This window comes from Leuresthes tenuis, unplaced genomic scaffold (assembly GCF_036924035.1).
Source record: "Leuresthes tenuis unplaced genomic scaffold, fLeuTen1.0.hap1 SCAF_2, whole genome shotgun sequence".
In the NCBI taxonomy this organism is placed as follows: Eukaryota; Metazoa; Chordata; class Actinopteri; order Atheriniformes; family Atherinopsidae; genus Leuresthes; species Leuresthes tenuis.
The window spans coordinates 27763702-27782564 of NW_027325356.1; the positions used below are offsets into that span (position 1 = coordinate 27763702).

The 18863-nt window shown below is 40.7% G+C and overlaps 1 protein-coding gene across 1 annotated transcript; it reads right to left on the minus strand.

Moving 5' to 3' along the window:
* Positions 1-2414: 2414 nt before the first annotated feature.
* On the minus strand, positions 2415-18805 carry secisbp2l (SECIS binding protein 2-like). The gene is made up of 18 exons (XM_072380923.1): positions 18469-18805; positions 14469-14659; positions 13115-13445; positions 12857-12995; positions 12072-12295; positions 11556-11580; positions 11337-11449; positions 10612-10722; positions 10370-10480; positions 8806-8973; positions 8530-8671; positions 8212-8387; positions 7928-8060; positions 7637-7799; positions 6480-6700; positions 5825-5979; positions 5416-5635; positions 2415-5009 (listed from the first exon to the last, which is right to left on the minus strand). Exons 1-18 carry the CDS (start codon positions 18487-18489, stop codon positions 4387-4389), a joined length of 3267 nt encoding a protein of 1088 aa, XP_072237024.1. The 5' UTR covers positions 18490-18805; the 3' UTR covers positions 2415-4386.
* Positions 18806-18863: the final 58 nt, after the last annotated feature.

The following is an 18863-nucleotide window of genomic DNA, read 5'->3' on the forward strand; positions in this document are numbered from 1 at the left end:
CTATGACGGTGCACGCAGATGAATGTGTGAATGGAGCAGACCAGAGATTGACAGACGGCCCCTCAGGCACTCTTACCCCTCCCTCATCCATAAACTACCATCCAATCACAGGCAGGCAGGGTGACTCATGCTCTACTCTCACACACATACGCACCTACAGTTATACACTGAAGCAGAGCCAATAGAGTGCCAGAGTGCTTCATCCCTCTCCTCCAACATCACTTGCACCTCAGAGATGCTTTTAAAGTGTATTATGAATACATTATTAGATTGGCTTACTCCCTGAAATGTTTTCACCTAATTTGAGGAAAAGGGGATTTTATCTGTTGCATTGCAGAAATCGTTCAGACTGACCCGATCTACGCAATGATACACATCCCATAGTGCACCATATAAATGTATTATTCACATGACTGGCATGAACACACAAGAGGAAGGGGATTAAGGGAAACATTTGCATTTCCGTGTGATTCCGATCAAAGCAATATGCCAGGCGCCAGCAAGAGTATTTTACATATGGTATTTATTCCTGATTAAAAGATTATTGAGTTCCTTTATTAAACTGTATTTATTGCCTTTTCATACGAATATAGTGACATTATATATGCAAACCTTTACACAGAAATAAACACTGCCATAGGAACATACTACATATAGTAACAATAACAACGCAAACCATAGACTTTTATAGATGATGATAAAAAAAATAATTAACACGATGTAATGAGCACACTATAATTCTAATTTCTAGTGGCTCTTCTTGACCTTGTTCTTTGGAGTTATCTGTTTTTACTACAGATTTTCTATATATAAAACATGCATTTGAAAATGTATTCACCTATAAGAAAGCATATTCTATAACAGGCTTCATATTTGAAACAGCTGGTCAACAAGTAGCCTCAGTCAGTATAAGAAGACCATTATCTTTCCAGAAGGAGAATGTAACAGTTCCTCCATTTTTCTGGTGGTCGTGTATGGAGTGTTTTATGAACTGTAAAAAAAAAATTAATTACTATGACTTGTTGACTGTACCGTGTAAAAAAAGTCGGATATGATTATGGAACAATGCACAGGCGAGCTTTGTCTCCTCCTCGTGGTCATTCATTACAACTGCAATCTCAGTCTGCAACAATCAACAGTTCATCAATCTGACCAAGTTCTTGATTATTTGTTAAATTATTTTTGCTACAACTCCTTCAAAATTCTTTGATGTGTAAAATCTAGATGAAAACAGCTAAAATATTCAAATCATTACATCGTATATAAGATGGTTCCAAAGAGCAGTTGAGCTCTGAGTAAAATGTGATTAAAAACAGAATATAAAGATGAACAGACAAACCAATATTTCACTCACATTTGAAAACATGGTAAATGTTTATAGTAATTTTTCATTTAAAAGTTTTTTCATCCTAAATTTGATGCCAGCAACAAGTTTGAAAACAAATCTTGGGTCAGCTAAAGGTTGACTATTTTTATGCCTTACTTTCGATTCTCCAAAGTAACCCAAAGTAAACGATTCTCACAATAAACAGCTGGAAGCACATGTTGCACATAATTAGGTTAAGTGGCAACAGGTTAGTAACATGACTGGGTATAAAAAGAGCACCTTGAGGAGGTAGATTCTCACAGAAGTAAAGATGGGCAGAGGCACCGAAGCCTTCTTTGAGCTTGAATCAATTAAAGTTGGACTGAAGTGCAGTGTAAAAATCTGTGAGGGCACCGTTAATACTGAATTTATACTCTGTAAATACACAGGTTTTGGAGCAAAGTATGCTGCCATCCAGATGTCAGGGAATGTCTAGTTTATTTCAGCAAGACACAGCTAAAACTAATTTTTTACAACAATATCACTACGTAGGAGAGGACTGAGGAAGCGAAGCTGCAGGCCAATCCCACAGAAAACTGTTGAACTATTCAATGAAAAAAAGAAGAAATCACTGTGAAATGAAAAAACATTCTCATAAAACTAAAGCAAGCAGCGTTAACAAAAGATGTGATATTACAACAAAGTAGTAAACGGGCTCTTATTGCATTCATTCATTAAAAACATTTTTACGGACATCAAATTCAAAATGATTAGTTTTTCAAAACAACAGATGTGTCGGTCCTAGTATGTCTACTCCACTTTATTATATGATTTCAGAATTGTTTTGACTCGTTTTTCTTTAGCAGTTTGCAGAGTAAGAGTTGCAAAAAAAAAAAAAAAAAAAAGTTTGTTTTATCAGACCATCAGTGCAGAACTGTACAGTACAGAGAAAAGCATCCAATCTTATAACATCTGGGTTTGCCTTTCTTTTCAGTTCTTTTACTGAATTCATGATCAAACTAACTGAATGTAACATGTAACATTTTCTGCTCCACTGTAAAGTGTTTGTGTGCATGCTACAGGAAAGACGAAGCATCACTCCAAAGAATTTACTTAAACAACATTTTAATGATGTTAATCATCAGTTCATATAGGTTAAGAGTGATAACATGATTATGAGAAACAGCCTCTAACAATGTTGCTAGTGATGTACAGTCAGAGGGAGACGGTCTTAAATAGCCATATAAAGACGAGGAACACACTCAAAATAAAAAGTACTTCATTGCACCGTTCTTTTTTTTTCTTTTTTGTTGTTCACATTAGTTACAAGACCTTTACCAGAACTGTATTTACATAGTGCAAAACCACACTTGTTGTCAATTAACATACTTGAAACACTTTGATGGAAGTCATAGCAACAAAAAGTACACACACACACGCAAACACACATACACACACAGCGTACCTTAAATCAAACCAGAAATACTTTCAATAAATTCAAAGTATTCATCACACAGATATCTCCCACCTCAGGGCTTCACATTGCATACGGCCCAACATACTGCGGTAACTCACTGCATCACTATAGACAGGCTGAAATCTCACCATGATTCAACATCAAACACCATTATCAAATTAGATTCAAACTTTTAAAATGTTAAAACTATCAAATGGCTTCGAGAACCGGGTGATTGCATTTTCTTTTAATACAATGCAAAATCAAAATCTCTTTTGTACATTTGTATTTACAAAAGTATGTGCATGACTTTGAGTTGACTTATTCGACAGAGGCGACTCCGTACGGTGAGGGAGCTTCTCCGCTGTGGTAAACTCGCTTCACTAGTGGCTGCGTGCCTTTAAAAATCGGTTTACAAAATGTAGAAGAGTGATTCATGTCACTTATAAACAACCACAACTGTATTTTTGGGCATACTTCACGAATAACAGTAAACTTGTTGCTTGTTTTTCTAGCATCTTGCTTGATAATGTTGTAAACGACACACACAGAGCTTTCTCATGTGAAGTAGTCTCACCACCAAGTTCTGTGTCCGATTCTTTACCAAAACACTCGCCAAAATTATCTCTGGATGGAAAAAGATCTGCGCGGTTACGATAGAAAAAGGTGTTCGGAGCCTTGAAAACATACAGTTAGAGGGCGTCTCTCATGCCGTTGGAGAACAAACACTGGAGAGAACAAAAGGAGGAGCTTTTTTTTTTTCTTTATGAAGCACAGGCAGCATCTGAAACTCGAGACAATTCCATTTAGGGGATAACCTCAAACAGAGTCACACCAGGAAAGATCAATATGACAAACCATTACATGATGTAGTAGAACCACCCAGACAAGGTTATATTCACGAAGCTTGGTTTGCTTCTTAGAAGTTAAGTCACTTGAATAATCTAAAATACAGAATGAAACACTCATTATTTGGAAATTAAGAAAACAAACAAAAAAAAAAAAAAAACACTGAAGACTGATGGGTGGGAGTGGTTTTGGTACAAAGACGGAACCCCTGACACTTTAATAATGTGTGATGAAAGCCAACTGTTATTAGGAAGAGTGCATCTCTCCCTCCCCCGTGCAGCAGCGAGGTCAAAATAAACATATCTACAAAGATAAAGCCAATGAACAGCAAAATAAATGCAAAGTATGCAAATACTAGCAGAGCTGTAAACCTTCAGAGCTCTGAATGGAGACCCCAAACTCCCTCTGTGAGCTACACGCAGCAGCTCTCATCACTTGCTCCCAGAAATGTCTCGAAAAGAGTTCAGCTGAGGAGGAAGGAAATCAAAAGATTCCCTCTGGATTCAAGTGTTGCAGGTTATGGGCCGAAGATGTGAGGCCATTCTTCTATTTGTGGTGATATTTAAGATGTGTTAACTGTGTTAGGTGTTGTTTGGTCGGTGACCCTGTGTGTCTGTGAATTGGTCAGTTTCTCTGCAGAGTGTGTGAGTGTTGGTCAGTTGGTTGTATACCTGAGATAATGCCTGGTGTCAGGGGTTAGAGACACAGGAGAAAGATGGGTGTGTGAGAGGGACAGAGGGAATGAATCAATGCAAGAGCAGATGGAGGAGCGACTTCAGCCGGTGACCTTCTTAGCCTCCACTTGATCTTTGCCCTCCATTCTCGCCTCTGTGATTTCTGCTGAATCAAGGTCCTCTTCCTGGTCAGACTGCACCCGTTCCTCTTCATCTTCTTCCTCTTCCTCCTCCTCTTCTTCCTCTGTACTTTCTTGGCTCTTTCCCAGGTGCAGGTTTTCTAAGGTCTTAGACACCCAGGATTCAATGCGACTGCTCAGGGTAGGCACCTCCACAGAAATAGGTTCAGGAGTGTAGTCCTCCTCCTCCTCCTCCTCCTCTTCTGCTTCTTCTAACATTCCTGGGACCAGGGTTGAAGTTGTGGAAGTGATGGAGGAGTTCAGTGGCCCTCTGCAGCTCCCATCCAATGAGCCCGTCTCTGTACTCTGTTGAGAGGCTAGCTCTAGCCGGTCGTCGACTCTGACCTCGTCTCTGTCGCTGGTACCCTGCGTCAGGGGCCCTGTCCTGGGCTGTGGAGCAGTGGAGCTGGGCGGGACAACGTTGGTGGTGGCTGCCAGGGCCTCAGTGTCCTTCTGGGCAGCTGTGGAAGGAGCAGGGCGACTTGGCTCAGCCTCTGCAGGCTCTGGGGCATCGGAAGACTCCATCATACTCCTCCAATTGGTCTCTGGAGAAATAAAAAAAATGCAACAGATACTAAAACAGCTGATAAAAATAATGATGTAAATTTTCTTAACAATAAACGCAAGATTAATCTTAAAAACATTCAACTGGAAGTTTGTGTCCTCATCTTTTCATCTAAATCATCAAATTACTGGTCTTATAAACCTTAAGATTGGCTGCAGAATTTTGGCTCAGCTTGGCACGTAAGTTGGGAACCAGCATCTTAACTAGTGAAACAACTCCACAACAAATATCTGCCATGATAAATTGTACTGGGCACAACGACTTATCGGTATTAACATCGTTGGCTTGTCTTTAAGTGAAGGATTTGAATATTTTCTTTCAGCGATTATAAATTAAGCTAAATTATGAAACTGATTCAGAAGAGTCAAAATAAGAAATGAGCTCACCATACTCCTTTTCATTGACCTCTGAAATGGGCTCAGAGAAGATGGAGCAAAAGGAGATGGCCGAAGCAGCAGAGTGGTTGCGGGAATGGCCCATGTGATGCGGGACCTTCTTATCGTTTTTCAGAGCCTCCTCTGCCTGCTCCTGCTCCAGAGCCGACACCATGTCCTTGTAGGCCTTCCTCGCCTCCTCTGTCAGAGACACTAATCTGTTGAACAGTCCCTGAAGAAGGAGCAGAGTTAACAAAATGAATAATATATAATAAATGGATACTTAGAGATGATCCTGAGTGGTCTATATTCAGTTTGTTCATTCAATCATCCAGTGTGAAGATGGCTAGACTCCGTGGAAAAAAATCTGAACAGCAACCTACTCAAATCAAAAGGTTTCAGAGGGATAGCACTGCTTTACCTCAGCTCCAGAATAGTTGAAAATGCCCACAACGCTAACAGGCACCAGCTTGTTGACGCAGCGTCCTAAAGCTTTTCTGCCCAAGGCGAACACAAACGGGATCTCCTGCTCCCGAGCCATGGCGATCACATTATATAAAGCTTCATCTAAACCACCTGCGAAACAGAAAACAGTTGGTGGCTCAAAAGTGTTCAATTTGAGAAAATAAACGAACAACGGAACAGAAAATACCAAAAAAAAAAAAAAAAATTAATAAATAGCTTCAACAACAGACAGCAGCAAATAAGCTGTTTCTGTAATATCCATTCTGCACTTGTTGGTAAACTCTTGCTTATTTGCACCCAGACATTAGAAACATCTAAGGTCTTTTTGAGTCCTGTTATTTGCCCTTGAGAAAAAGCATATTGCTGAGGCCATCTCTGGTGCAGAGTAATAGGTGTGCAGAGTTTTAACAGCTTTTATTTGTTGAAACAGAAATTACAGTAAATGCAAACGATGTCGCAGGTCTGACAGCCAAGCTGTCACTGACATGTTGTGTGATGTTCCACAGAGCAGTGGTGAGCTGCAGGTGGAGGAGATAATGCTCCGTAAAACTCAACATCACTAGTAACCCCTTGATGTAAACATTAAATGCACAACGTTTCACAACATTTACCTTTGGCCTGGATCTTCTCACAATTTGGAGAAATAATGACACACTTAATCTTGTGCAGCTTCATGTGCTTGGTGACCTCTCTGAGTCCCATCACCAGGCGACGTTTGGATTTGGCCTTGGTGGGATCCTTCTGGTAGACCCGCTCCTGGAAGCGAACCAGCTCCTGCAACAGCAGAGTCACGCTCTCGTCGATTTCCTTGCTCAGCACTTGGTTACAGTACCTACGGGAGGACAAAAACAAAAGTGAGACGGGAAAGAAAAGGTTCAGATGTCTGTGGCGTTTATGTTAACTAGGACAAACGATGCAGCAAAAATGTAAAAGGTTTAGGACTTACATAGTTAGTTGCTAAAACAAAGAAATCTGCCCAGATTTGTTGTTGTAAGTTTGAGAAACTTTTGCCCGGGCCCTTTCAAATGTTTTAAAGTTGATTTTTTTTTTCTTTTTTTTTTTTTTAAGTCTAATGAATCAATCCATTTTCACCATGTTGTGATATTCTATAACCTTAAAAATTAGTCTAATAAAAACTAATAGTTAGCTTAGGTCTGCACACCTTCAGACTTTGTCATCCTTAAAACAGCTAACTCAAATCTCACACAACTGTAAATGGCAACCCTTAACTGCTTGTTAGCTATGCTTATTCTATTGTTGTTACTCTGTCATACTAAGAAAAGCAGAACCAATCAATTATCTTGCACGTTTCCAACAGCTTTGGGGTTTGAAATATCTTTTGGAAGGCTTGTGTGGTATGGTCTGAGGAACAAATGTCCTGGAGGTCAAAGCTAAGAGGAGGAGCTTGGCTACAGAGGCCTTTTGGAGGCTTTAAATGCAAAATCTGTTAGAGAAGGGTGGGCTAGGACAATGGGCCTTCAGCGGAGGGCACAGAGGGACAAAGCACTGTTTGTGCCGCCTGGCATACATTTTTGCTGAGAAAGGACAATGTGCCATACTCTTCAATTCTTTATTGTACAGCTGCAACCTTAAAACCACCCGTTAACTTTCAGAGGATGCTTCTCAGAGCCAATGCTCTGTGATGTTTGAGTGGGACAAATATCTGCTTCAGTCACAATTTTTGCTACCACATAGTGCATTTTTTTCAAACATTCCAATGCCAGGGATTCCTAAAAAACCTCTGTGTAGGGCAAGAGTGAGCACTCACTCTCTGAAACGTCTGCTGTGGATCTTGGTGATGGCATTTGAAGCCATAGGACTGCCAATACCAGAGCTGGCAGGCGAACCCTGGGACACAGGGGTGATGCTGTATGGAGAGTTCTGACTGGCCGGGGAAAGGGATGCATCACTGGGCACACTCAGACCATTTTCTGTGGTACAAACATTAATTACAGACTGAGTCAAAAGGCTGCAAAAAAGAAAAGAAGATAAAAAAAAAAAAAGAGAAAGAGGCTCCAACCGACACACTGTTACATGTTAATAAACTAACATTATTTACCTTCCTGGGAGGCAGGCTCGCAAGTAAGATCATCACTAAACTGTAGAGCCTCATCACCATGCTCTTCATGGCCCGCAGACTCTTGTTCTACACTTGGCTTCCCTTTCTTCCCTTCCCGTTCCTTCAAAATAATCTACAGAAACCCAGAACAAGAAACTATGTTGGAGACAAAAGCACTTTAAACAAAGTGGAATACACTTTCCTTCCTTTCGTCCAATTTTGTCATTTGGCTATATAACATCTAACTCTCAACATCTGTACATTTCTAATTTTAAACAATCAACCTTTTTAAGAGCCGTTGGTCGTTTGACTTTGGGGATCTCTCTCTCCTTCCCTCTCTTGATGCGGGGCGCAGTAGAATCGAGAGCATTGTGTGCGGCCGCGTATGGCTGCTGATGACCCCTCAACATGGACGGCACGCTGGTAGAGCCCGAGCTGTGGAACGGAGCAGTTGTTCCAACTGGAAAGAAACACAAAGTTAGTGTGAGCGCGTCTGTGTGCAAGCATTTCAAATAAAAAATACTGGGTTTAATCATCTTCTTATAAGTCAAACCTTAGATGCAAGATTGTTGGTTTGTGTTGTACTTTGAGTGTATGAATACCTGTAAAAGACAGTGGCTTGGTGTTGGTGAGTTGCCTGGCCTTCATAGCCTGCTGTTGTTTTTCCAAAGCTGCCAGCATGTCTCCTAGATCCAGCTCAACAGAGGTTTTACTCTTTTTCCCTGCTGCTTTGGTGAATGCTTCCTGCCAAGCGAGGACAGAATAGGCAGAGCAAAAAAAAAAAAAAAAACGAACAACAAAATGGTTAAACGCAACTGAGGATAAGTTTGGTATTCTTAAGCCAAGCAGTGGTGAGGACTAGAAGGTTGTGTCTATACCTGCAATTTCTTCTGTTCCATGCTTATTTCAGAGTACTCCTGTGCAGTGGCCAAGGCAGCAGCCAGAGCCTTCTTTCTCTGACTCTTGGCTCTCTTAGGAACAGAGGTAGTAATGGGAATGGGTGTCTGCACAATGTTGATTGGGGAGTTTTCTGGTAGGTTATCCAGCTGAAATGCACAAGGAGACACACATCAGTGACTGAGAAGAAATGTAAAGATTAAGCCGCTCAACATGTGGATTTCACCAAATCCAGCTGTGTTCAGGCTACCACCGTGTACCAACTATAACCATAAGGGACGGTATGTTTCAGAAGGAAGGATCGGCTAAACAATGTGCAACTAGACTATAGTCCAGGCAAAGGAACTCATTTTGGAGCCAAAAATAGAACTAATTGTAAAAATAAAAAAATTTAAAAAATCAGCTTAGATCATTTCTATGAGGTGTCAAGAACAACATACTAAAAGTCCTAAGAAATCCTAGTTGAGGAAATATGTTAAATTTTCATTAATCCGAGATGTGTGCCAATAAAGTAAAACAACAATACACCCCAAAGGGGCTATTTTTTTCCTTTACTCCTATCAAAATGAAACTGAAACTGAAACTGAATTTGAATACGTGAATGAGCTATACCCTAATCTAAAATGCCCAAAATACACCCAAATAGGCATTTTTCCTTTATTCATAACTTTATGAAAAGTAACTTTTTTTGTATGACATGGTTTTTTACTTTTCATGGGTACTTTCATTGTTCATAGTATGTTGTTCTGGACACCTCATAGAAATGATCTAAGCTGCAAAAAATTATTTTACAATTACTTGTTGTAAAATGCTACTTTGCCTGGACTACTGTTGCTGCTACAAGTTGTGTGAGGTTCCACAGAGCAGATGAGCAGGGCAGGAAGCTAGAACCCGTAACAACTAAGAGAATCTGGTTAAAATAATACAGGAGGAACCAACTTCTGATCAAACACCAACATCAACATTACTGCTGACACAAGACCAGAATCTAATCTGAAGATTTCCATTGTGGATGACACCAACTGTTAAAACGCACAACAGATGCTTTTTTGTTTCAAAACAAGGACAATGACAAAAGCAACAAGGTGTGGAAAAGAGCTGCAAAAGATACCACAGAAAATGGGATTTTTTTTTACCAACTGAATGGGATTCATACAGTTCAGCTCGAGCTTTCTTAGTGTACTTTGTCAGCGCATTAAGTACTGTCTGAAGACAGTAGGTCAGAGGTAAAACTCAAATTCATCTACCAACTCAGGATGCTGACATTTACAACAACAGTTAGGACAGTCAGCAGAAGAAGCTACTTTAAAGCCTTTTTTCACTTAAGTCACTGAAGCTTTGCGGCATCAGTCAAGAATAAATTCATGGCTTACAGCTCAGTTATGTTCAAACAGGGACTAAATGACTTTCGAGGGCATTTCTGATTTAGAATTTGGAATAAGACCGAGCGAAAAAGCACTTTAGCCACATTTATCACCATGAAAGTACAAATATCAAATCCACAGCTTAATAAAAACATCTGTATGATTGAATTGTATCATTTACCAGGTTTTTGGGCAGTTTAGGCTGCGCTTGTGTCTGAGCGGGAGCAGTTTCTGGTTTGTTGTTGCGTTGAACAGACCCTCCAGCAGCAAGATCTGGGAACTCATCTTCATCCTAGAAAATGTGCGCAAACCATTTTTTAGCTCAAAGAAATTCTCTAAAAGACACGAGAGTGTAACTGTAACACTCTCGTCTTAGCACTGAAAACTCATTACAATGAAATTCACAACAAAGTCTCCTCTCACCTCAAAGTAGAGGGGCTCGGGAGTGAGATTGCTGCTGGTGACAGCTGCTGGCTGTGTCCTTTGTTCTGACTGGTTGGGTGGCATACGTCCCGGATAGCCACTGTGGAAATCCTGAAAGGTAGACACACAGAGATTAACATACAAATCAAAAGGTTTTTATTCCTAACGTGTGTTCCCTGTGCACTAACAAAGGAGGCCAGAGTAATCATAGCAGCTTGCAAGCTAATTAAGGTGTCCTAAAATAGCACAATGCGATGCTCATGAAACAGGTAATTGTGGAACTGCACCCATATGTCGATAATTACTCAAAACAGTCAGAAAATTATGTTAATTTGCATCTCTAATTTAAGCTAATGGTGAATGCTGATCACTTTTTTGTAATGTCAAATAAGAGGAAAAGAAAAGCTCTTTCCACATAACGGCGAAATCCGAGACGCATCAGAAGCAGATAAACTTCAACCCCCTACCCGCTTCTGTACTTTCAAACACGGCATTGATGTGCAATGAAGACACATCAGTCTCCGCTTGAGAGGCATATGTGAACAGGACCTTAAGTGGGGTTTCTGTAAAGTGTAAATCAATACTCCTCTGTTGTTCGAGGTATTAAGTGATGCTTAAAATAATAAAGCCTTTACGCTCTAAACGTCTCTTACTTTGTCATTACTTAAGCAGACACAGTTGTTCAGTAGACACCGAGCTGCCTTTTACTCAGCGATCCACCGTACCTGTGAGAAGTTTCTCTGCTCAGGATTCTTCCTCTGATCTGCTCTGTGGAACTGTCCATTTCTGTCACCCCAGGATTTTGCTGTAGCCTGAGATGCAACATTTACCCAGTTACCTATTTATAAAAAGAGACACAGTTTTGTAACGTGTTAAATACTGGGTTCATGAAAATTTGCCAATGAAAACATGGTTTGAAGATGAGTAATTTATCTAAATCTTACCTGTCATTACACCGGTCTCTACTCCCTAAAGTAAAACACACAGAAAAGAGGCTGTTAAAATGGAAAAAAAATAAAAATTATATGTGTACATCACACTGTCAGAGCTAAGGAAGCTCTACAACTGGATTACACCTCCACAGTCTGAGTGTGCAGCACATTTTCACATATCCTAGTTGTTCATCTGACCCAAACAAAGATGATCATTTTATTAAAAAATGTAAAATATAAGTAAGTGCTCAGAGTGTGATTCAAAATACATCTATATCTATCATATCCTATTATCAGTTTAGCTATAATTGACAGTTTGAAAACATAATTTCCTTACAGTTTTGGAGAGTTGTTTAACCATCTGACTTTTAGTTGTTTGCTAAAATGTGTACTGCATAATTGTCACAAACAGAGTGATCCCCAGATAAAAATAAAAATTCCAACAACTGTTCAAGGTGCCACTTTCTGTCTTCTTTAACTCTTGCGAATGGCAATGCATCCTTTCCAGAAGGTAACGACCCAACGTACCATAGGTGCTGCTGTGCCTTCTGCCGTTCGTTGTGTCGCCCCAGCTGCCTGGTTGTGTTTGGGACTACAGTAGCCACTATCACTGTCTATGTCTGCCTCACTGGCGCCCTGCTCGTTGTAGTTTTCGGCTGGCTGGGAAGCCCGTCTTCTCTTTGTTCGGTTTTTCCACAGCAGCGGACTAACCCGCTCAGCAGCACAGCGCCCTGACGCGTCACCCGGGAAATCTGAGGACAAGGTAATGGAAGCTTAGACAAGAAATCACACAGTATTTTAAAATGTAATGAAACTGTTATAATTCTCATTTAAAATGGTAATAAGTTTGTACTTACTAATAAAACAATAGTTCTACAGAGAGTCACTGAATAACGAGCCTAGGACAAACTTTGCTTGTGCTACCTGTGTCGCATTTGTTATGCAACATGTTAAGAGTGCCACAGCAGAGAAAACAAACTATTTGCACAAGCTCATCAACTTCCCCGAAGAACAGAGAAATCACTGGTGGCGCCATGAGCTGCACTAAAGTTAACTTCTCCGACTGGAATCTCAGCATTCCAGTTCTTTCAAAAGTTTAAGCTCAGGCATCATCAACCTGAAGAAAATCTGACATGCATTCAGCTAAACCTCTTTTCTCAGTCACAGGGTTGAAGATCATCCCTGACATCTGCCATAGTCAACCTCAGATTGTCAACACTAACAGTTTGCTGTTCTTAGTTTTTTTTAATGTTGCATACAGCCTGCGTGCTGTGATTTGAATGAATCTTTAGTGATTGTTGCATTATTCTTACCAGTCTGCTGTGCTGCATCCACCAACATAACAGTCTTGGTCCTGCCATCAGGTCCTAAGGTGCACACCTCCTTCTGCACAGCGACACTTCTGGTAGGAGGCCGACGACCCCTCGGAGGCTGACACACACCCAAATGTTGCTGTAGGAGAAACAAAAGGAGAAAGGACATCCTCATTAAACAGATTAAGAATGAAGAAGTACAAATAACAAATGGCAATGCTGTGACAGAATCCCACTGAAACTGTTGATTTTCTGTACCTTTGGGAGAACATTAGACCGGACCATGCCTCTCCCCCTCTGACTAGCCATCCCATAAGCTGGCCCTAGTGGAAGAGGCCTTTCACTGACATCTGCAGATACAGGATTGACCACCCCGGCTTGCACTGGACCAGTATAGGTGCCAGGGAAGGGCTGGTAAAAGCCCATCACAGGCGGGCAAGGAGCTGGCATAATCTGGTAGTAAGCGTAGTCATTAGAAACAGGAGGCTGAGGGGAAGACAGGATGGGGTACGCCAGGTACGGACCACCAGGGGTGGGGTTAGGCTGCTGCCAGCGCAGCTCCCCTCCGTTGTACATAGGGTGTTGTTGCCTGTGGACAAGAAGAAAGTTAACGTGTTGGATTGCTTTTAATATTTCATGCTTTCAACAAATATAGAAAAACCATTGAGGGGCTGGATATGTTAACTTTATGCTTTATGCATTCAACTATTAAATGTTAATTCAAAGTAGACCATTTTAGGCCAAGTGCGCACTCATATTAAGTGAGAAATGCAAAAAATTATAAAGAGGGCATTGTGCAAAAATGTTTCCAAGTTAGTTTCCTCCTTTTTTTTTTTTTTAAACAACATTTGTCAGTCTAAAAATACAACAGTGTTCATATAACAAATGAGCACGAGTCCATTGATTCTTTAATCAATGTTCTCAATCAACGTTGTTTGAGATTCCTTAATCAGATATTACCCCCTTCTAAAGAGGTTAACATCTGTGATGCAGCGGTGATGTTTATAGTTGTTGGTTTCTTAGGGGTATGTACATAGCATGCACAAATGCTGATAAGGATCCATTTGACATTTTCACAGCCAACCTACTATAGTGGGCATTTCCTTGCATTCAAATAGTGGAGAAGGAAACAAAGGAGCGGATGTGTGCAGGATACAGCAGATCACTGTGAACAAAGGAAGAGCCACTGGAAACATACAGTATGTTGTGGTTCCAAATAAACTCCAAAACTGGGGAGGTTTCCATTCATACGTGAGCACTCTTACAGCGCAGAGGAATCTAATGATTCAGACTCAACATAATGTTAATAGCATCTAATAATAATGTTTTTTGTGAAACAAAATGCGGAACATCACATTCTCGGATTAGAACTGAAAGAGTAGTTATTGAGTCTTTGAAAATTGAAGTGGGGAATAGCCCAGGTGAAAAATAGCTATTCTTGGGCAGTTCACCCGGAATTCTTCAGAGAATGACAATGTTTAAAGGCAAAAGTACTGGCACAATTTATAATTATCAAGAATCTGAACCACTGGGTTCATATTCAAATAGGGTTCAAATCGACTGCCTTTAGAGTTTCATCCACTGCCAAATGTCCCCTTCACTGTGACTGCACCTGTTGGGTTGGTTCTCCTGGACGAAAGGGTAGCAGGTGATGAGGTAGCTGGGTATGGGTGTGGTTTCCACACCTCCATTGCCTCCTCCTCCACCCCCGGCCTCACCAGAGAGACTCATGCTGACAAGTGATCCTTCGAGACCTTTCCTCTGTGGGATGAATGGTTCCACTTCAGGTGAAAGCTTCACATCCTGCTCAAAGACAAATGAGCAGCCATTACAGTCAGAGTGTGAGCGAAGACGGGCGAATACACCATGCATCTGTTAGAAAAACGGGTTTGTCAGTTAGCACATTCTCTGTTTGTTTAAAATGACGCTCACAGTTTGTCTTTACCATTTTTTTTATTGCAATCCCACAACTATCTAAATCGATAGTTATGGTTTGTAAGCAAGTTATGAAAACACAGTCAGGACTATGTTCAACTTGACTGCTTGGATAAGTTTGAAACGTGCTAAGCCATTTCTCAAATCTTGGAAACTTTAAGGCCTAATGAAAACACTTTCCAGCATCAACTTTCACAACAACCGCAACTGTGTGAACCAACCCGTTTTAAATCAACTGGGGTAGAGTGAGAGTTCGAAAGAAACAGGAGTACTTTTCAGTCTACAAGCAGACTGACCCCACTCCAATATGCTTAAAAATAATCATGGTAGAACATCTCGTTTCTTCATCTAATCCAGTTAGTTTACAGGCTTGAGTGCGTACAATCACCAATAATTAAAAAAGGGCCTTAACACCAGGACATTAATCACTTTTATTTCAAATTTTAAACTCTCAGAGGCTCGAAACGAAGTTCACGACACATCAAAAATGGCTCCAGCCATTCTGAGCACCAGTTTCTCAAAGAAATTCTGAATACCCGAAACAGAGGTGAAGAATGAATAATAACATAATAATGAATAAAAAAAATAACTATAAGAATAATAATAGTAATGATAATGGTAACTTCAAATGATCAACTCCCTTTAAGCCGCTGAGAGCAGCACGGGACAAACGTTCGAGTCAGCCTCATTATGAGACACATATCGTAGACTTGCTTATATAATTGAAAAATGAAAGTTTTTAGTTCTGGACCAATTCCAAGCCCTCACACAGCATGCGTAAAACAAAAAGGTAACTGATCTGCCACGATAGAAAGCTGTCACATATTTCCACAGGCTCCAGAATGTTTTACACATGTGAACCTTTTTTTCTAAACAGTACATGAACAGAAAGATTCGACTACCGCACAAATTTTTTTAAAAAGCACTGTTCTTTGGGGAATAAAGTAACCAACAGCACGATGACCCCACCGCACCACTTCTATTTGAAAGAGTGGGCAACACAGAGCTTCGGAGCGCTGAAAAAATCCATTTTCTATGTAGATAGTTTTCACTTTCAATTAAAAGCAACCGAGTCAACCTGTGATGCGATTTCGCTGGAAAAATAGAAGGGAAAACTGGGTGTTCTGGTTTTAAGGGTGTCCAGATTTATGGTGCAAACACACTCCACTGATAATTAAGCAGCTAGGCTGTAAGAAATGAGATGTGGCCACAGAAAAGCACCAAAACACAACAAAAGGCATTGGAGGGGGAATTTTTAGACTAAAACACAGGAGTACTTCGATCTCAATGGGTCACATGAGACAGTTTTACTGTCGAGGCACAGAGCCAAAGGAGGAGGGTAAGATGAACGATAAAAACTAATACGCAGCCTACACACCTGATTAATGATTACCTCAGTAAAGGAAGTTATGTAATGGGTAAGCTTTGTTGTTTGCCTGTTTGTTAGATAACGAGGGAATTGAATTTTAGGGAAATTTGTTTTAAAAGCAGGGAGCACGGGCAAAAGGCAAGGGAGGATGTGCTCTCTGAGCACTGTGGTTATCTCAAGCAGCGATTAATAAAATCCATTAGTTTACGTCTCTAAGTGCCCCTTGTTTTACTTCATGGTACCACTTGTCTAATTCAAATGTGTTTTTTTTTTTTTCCCCAAAGGATGAGAAAAGGTGACAGGGTTCAGCACACAAAGGCTCCCCCTCTCTCTGAAATAGTGGTTGGTATGTATGAATAGAGTATCAGTATAGCCAGTGGATGTCACACAGACAGCTATTGTCTTCAACTGCCACTGTCTTTGGGTGGTTCTCTTAGCTTCCCTGAGGTGATCTTAAGATCCCATCCCATCTAGTTAAGATAAATGAAGCCTGCTCTGGCTGCCAAGCCCGTTTCAGTCAAGAGGACCAAATCAAAGCCCTAAAGTGAGATTTCTGAAGCTCACAAACCTCAGCAGAGTGATAGCAGTCTCCAAGCGCAGACCGATAAAGCTGCAGGGTTTAGCACTGCAGTAGCTGGTCTGGACGTGTACAATGTTACGGCGTAGTGTGTTGTTACAGGATTTAGTTTGAGAGGATAAAGCAGGAACAGCACCACAAGATAAGCTAATTATCCATCAAGCCTTAACATGGACGCCTCGTGTTCCCTCAGAGTGAATCTTGAATTCTAGATAATGGTGGAGAAATCCAACCATTTATGGAAAATGTGGAGAAAGACAGAGCTGGTGAGGTGATTCATCTCTCGATTCAACCATCTGTGTCATTTAGTGTCTGTGCGCTTGTGAGAGGGTGATTGAGAATAGCTGCGATTGTGAAAGAGACAATGAGGTCAGACCCAGATGTGCATCCGTTGGGGATGACAGAACTTGACTGAATCGACTGGGTTTTACTGATCTCACAGTCCTCTGTGCAAGCATTTATTCTCACACACACACACCACTGAACAGTACCTAATTCCATTCTGACAGGGCAGGCTGTGTGCTGACACTAAAGCATGTGCATCAAAGCTTTTAAGAATTTTCACATTAATGAAAACAGAACTGATGCCTATCATGACATTGTCACATTGACTACCTCTTAACAGCAGGATTAAATATAAAATAAAGTAGATTACTTACTTAAGTGCTTAATTGGTCTAGTCCCAAGTTATCTGTGAGACCTGTTGCTCTCTTAAGCTCCAGGCTGCTTTTTAAAATGTTAACTCAAGTTTTACAGGTCCTTAGTCAATTTTTACAGTAAAAAAAAAAAGTTTTTAAAAAGCGCGATATGAATGAAATGGAACAATAGGAGGAACAACACTTGACGAGTTTCAGATGCAGTCCATCAGGAGATCTGACTTATGTGACCTCTCCTCAGTCGGTAAAAACACAATCGTTCAGCTCTTTAAGTAACAGGTCAATTAAAGGCATTGGTTATTAAAAGGAAACATAGGAACTTCAACCGTAAACAAACCAACTTTTCTGCATAGCTGACAGCAGCAGAGGAATGACATACATGCAGAAGAACCAGACATTCCTCTATTGACGGTCCACGACACGTCTCCGCCTCTCCTGACAACAACACTCATGCATGCATTCCTTCTTGACCGAAACCCTTTTGACAAGTCTTGCTCTAAAGATAGACACAAATCTGAATGTAAAAAAAAACCCCGACTGCTCCAGTTAAACTGGCACTGATTTAAATGACGATCGCCCTAAAATGTCAGCAGAGATAGTTTAAGTTAGCTTTAGCTAGCTAGCCAAGCTAATGTTTTACAAACACTAAACAAAACGCACTTCAATTTAGTGCTGAATATTTCTACACCGTTTTGAAACATGAACAGCCCACAAACACTGCAGTAAAATTAAATGAGTATGTTGTGGGCAACCCCCGTATAGTCTGCTGTTGGATCCGTTATTGCCGTTTTAATGTTAGCTTGTTAGCAAAACGGGATAACTGCTTATCAAGCTTTCGCCTATGATAAACACGTAAACCCATCAGGGTGTTAGTGTGGATAAAGACTCAAGTAGACCATTTTGGTCAGCAAAAAGTAACGCTTTTAAATGTATTTACAGAGTGGCTCCTTTCTTAATCACGATAAATGAGTCTCATTTTCGGCCTCGACATTTCAAACTAACGTTGCCTTATTTCCATGGGCTAAGACACTGGCAGCTTCCAACAAAAACGGTTCATTTCTAGAAAAAAAAATACCTTAATGTCACCAGCGTCCATGTCAGTCACCAGCGCCGCTGCAGATTGTCATTGACCACAATGTGGACGTCAGGATGAAGGCCCCTTTAGTTTCTTCATTGTAAAAAAAATTATACTAAAGGCTTAGGGCGATTCACACTAACTGGACCCCACCGTTAACTACTGCTGCTGCTGCTGCGTCAGCTAGCTGCGCTCGCCTCAGTCTAGCTAGTAGCACTGGCGAAGTGAAAACTGCTGTCGGTGAGCAAATGGGAGTCACCTGAAACGGAAGCCGTCGAAGTCCAAAAAGTACGGACTAACTGCAAACTACAGTACGTCACGAATCCACAGAAATACATACAAAAAAAGATGTTCAAATCAAGGTCAGAAGACGTTTTTTTTTTTTTTTAAACTAC

Coding starts and splice junctions, on each gene's coding strand:
- secisbp2l (XM_072380923.1), bottom strand. CDS start 18,489: ATGGACGCTGGTGACATTAAG. Junction 12,996..13,114: donor GGTCTAATGTTCTCCCAAAG/GTACAGAAAATC, acceptor TTTCTCCTACAG/CAACATTTGGGTGTGTGTCA. Junction 11,581..12,071: donor AAGGCACAGCAGCACCTATG/GTACGTTGGGTC, acceptor GTTTTACTTTAG/GGAGTAGAGACCGGTGTAAT.